Source organism: Chaetura pelagica, unplaced genomic scaffold, assembly GCF_000747805.2.
Source record: "Chaetura pelagica isolate M959 unplaced genomic scaffold, ChaPel_1.0 scaffold12, whole genome shotgun sequence".
Taxonomy (NCBI): domain Eukaryota; kingdom Metazoa; phylum Chordata; class Aves; order Apodiformes; family Apodidae; genus Chaetura; species Chaetura pelagica.
Window position 1 is genome coordinate 248,690 of NW_009952801.1, and position 2,827 is coordinate 251,516.

The window sequence follows — 2,827 nt, forward strand, 5'->3', positions numbered from 1 at the left end:
AGGAAGTATCTATTAAGTGAAGAAAATATTTAAAGTAAGAAAATGCAGTCTTTTTCACCTTTACAACATTTTATTTAATAACAGTGAAAGCATCTTTCTCCTGACCTTGATATAAGCTATATTTGGGAAGTACTGAGCTTTATATTATCTCATAGATCATATCACTTAAATATAATTATTATTTACTTAGTTGCTATTACTAAATACTGTGATTCTGCTTATTTTTATCTTGAATTACTTTTTAATAGCATAAGCTGCTCCATCTCTTGTTTGATTCTGCAGAAACCACACCCAGAAATGTCTGCTATATTTTTATATATTTCTTGTCAGTTCAAGGCTATGGACACAACTGCTGGTGTCCCCCTGAATTTCATTACAGAGGGCTAGATCAAAATTTACTCATGTCATGGGGAATTTTTCTATTGAGTTTGAATAATTCCAGTCATAATTTATTTCTCTAATGTAAAGGTACCGTTTCTGATGTCAGCTTTGACTGGGCAATAATATCAGCTGAATGAGTGATAAGAATTCAGAGCCATTGCAACAGCCTGATCATGAATAACTGCAATGTCTAAAGAGGAGGACTAATACACTTAAAATAAAAAGTGGAAGTCCAAGTAATTTTTCATTTCAGAAAACAAATGTATGGGATGAATGGAGCATACAGTTCCAATGCTTTGTAAGATGCAATTAAAAAGTAATTTGATTATTTGCATTGTTTATTTTGACCTTTCAGACATGTGGGAAAGGCTTCCGGTAAAAACAGAGAATTCAGTAAAAACAGAGACTTTATGCATAATGAATTTCAGTGAGGGGAGAGCTGTTTTGCAGACCTGTGTCTAGCCAGAGCTTATTCCCACAGCACATTTCTCAAAACAAATGGGGGCAGACATGATCCTTGTTTCCTTGTCCAGCAAGGCAATACTGAGAATATGAATCAAGATTCCTGGATGCTGGAGCTAGCTTTATGCTAGCTTTGTGCTTGGCCACTGGGAAGTTACTTTAGAAAAACCACAAACCCAAGCCCATCAGGTACTTCTTTAATTCTCTTTGGTCAAGAAATCATGCACAAACCAATTTGTTTGATGACTAATTAGAAAAACTAATGCCTGAACATGCAAAAGCTCTTGCAAGTCCCTTGTTTTCCAGAAAGACATTACAGATATATTACCCATGCAAAGAACCATTATGAAGGTCATTTTCTTAGGCTGTTGCATGAGCTAATTACCTGTATTGGAGTACGGTGCTAATGGGAATACGTGGCTTCCTTAACTGTGGTGACTCATTCAGAATTTACTTGTGTGTTTCTGCATAGCACTACATTATGCCACTAGAATATACATTTATTTTCTGTATTTGCCAGATGCAGTGTAGCAACTGGGAAGAAAGTTGTTTTTCATAAAGTTGCATCAACGTATGTCTAAGGAACTGCTCTTTTACTGAAAATCTGAGCTCCTTATCAAGCTTTTAATGAAGTCTGTAACAAAATTTCATCAAATTTTATGGCAAGGGATCAAGGTCTGAAGTAATTATGGTATGGTGAGGATCTTTAATTACAGTGTAAAAAGGATCATTATATTTCAGAATTAGAAGTCATAGGTTCATTTCATGGTTTTCTGTAAATGTCGATAAAAGCAAAGTTAGGTGGTTTTTTTTTAATGGTATACCATGAGGAAAGATTTCATCTCCCACAGCCCATTCACCAACAGAAGTAACCTTCACTTGAAAATAAAATGAGAAGTCATTGTCACGTGTATGGTCAAAAAGGACATGGTATAAGAATTAGAATTAAATGACAGTCTACACATTTATGTGACCACATACAAACATCTACTGTATGGATAGAAGCCATACTCATAAACCCATAATTAGACAATATCCAGAAGTCTCTGTCCTTTTAGAGATCATGTTAGGAAAAAGGTCTAGAGAACTATCTACAGAATAAAAAGCTTTTTACCCATTTAACCACTGTTCAAGTCCACCAAACCTGCATCCTGTTCTGGATGTCTTGAGGTCCACCAGCCCATGTCCGGTGATGGATTGCTCCTTGGTTTAAGGTCCACCAGCTAGTGCTTTGTTGTGGATTGAATTCTGGCTTACAGGTCAAAGTCTGCCAGACTGCTTTTAGGTTTTATCTCTGAGTGCTGACCTTGGCCTGCTGGAACTCTACACCCTGCTGTTTGACTTGTGATAAATGAAGTGGTTATCTTATCCAACACATTTTCCTTCCTTTTTATGCTTTGCTAAGGAGGCCTTGCTCAGCTTATTCATCCTAGAAAACATCATTTTATGTTTCTGCTGTTCAGACGACCACCCTCTCCTTGAATAATTGCCATCTTCAGTTCTTCATAGCTGAGTAAAGATGGGTTGAGCAAACTCTACCCAGAGTGATGCTCCTGAGTTTACTCCATATGCTAATGATAATTCTAATTAGTTATACTTTATTTGGAAACGCATAAAGTCAAAATGTAAATCTTTGTTTACAACAGCAATGCTGATTTTCTATATACCTACTGATGTAAAAGAAAACAGAGACAGCATATCTGAATTTCATACTAATGAATCTTCATTTGTTAAGAGGATATTTCTTTAAATGAGATTACTAAAATAATCTTATTTATTAAAAATAAACTGTTATTCAATAAGAGTGTCTTTTAAGTTATGTATTCCATATATATTTAAAGGCTATGCCTTAGTAATTACTAAATGAAGTACTGTCCTAGTGCCCCAGTCAACATCCCTATTTCCTGTCAGGATACATTGTTATGGATCTGGTTTCAAGATTTCCTGTGGTGGCTTTCTGCTGAACAGTGCAGACCAGCAGTAG

General features: G+C 35.7%; 1 protein-coding gene across 1 annotated transcript in view; it reads right to left on the reverse strand.

Annotated features, from left to right (window-relative positions):
* BET1 (Bet1 golgi vesicular membrane trafficking protein) overlaps window positions 1-2,027 on the reverse strand; it is a 12,989-nt gene extending 10,962 nt beyond the window's left edge. Inside the window, exon 1 of the mRNA XM_009994967.1 lies at window positions 1,988-2,027. Within this exon, the coding sequence (XP_009993269.1) occupies window positions 1,988-2,027 (40 nt within the window). The remainder of the gene's footprint in view (window positions 1-1,987) is intronic.
* Between the last annotated feature and the right edge of the window lie 800 nt (window positions 2,028-2,827).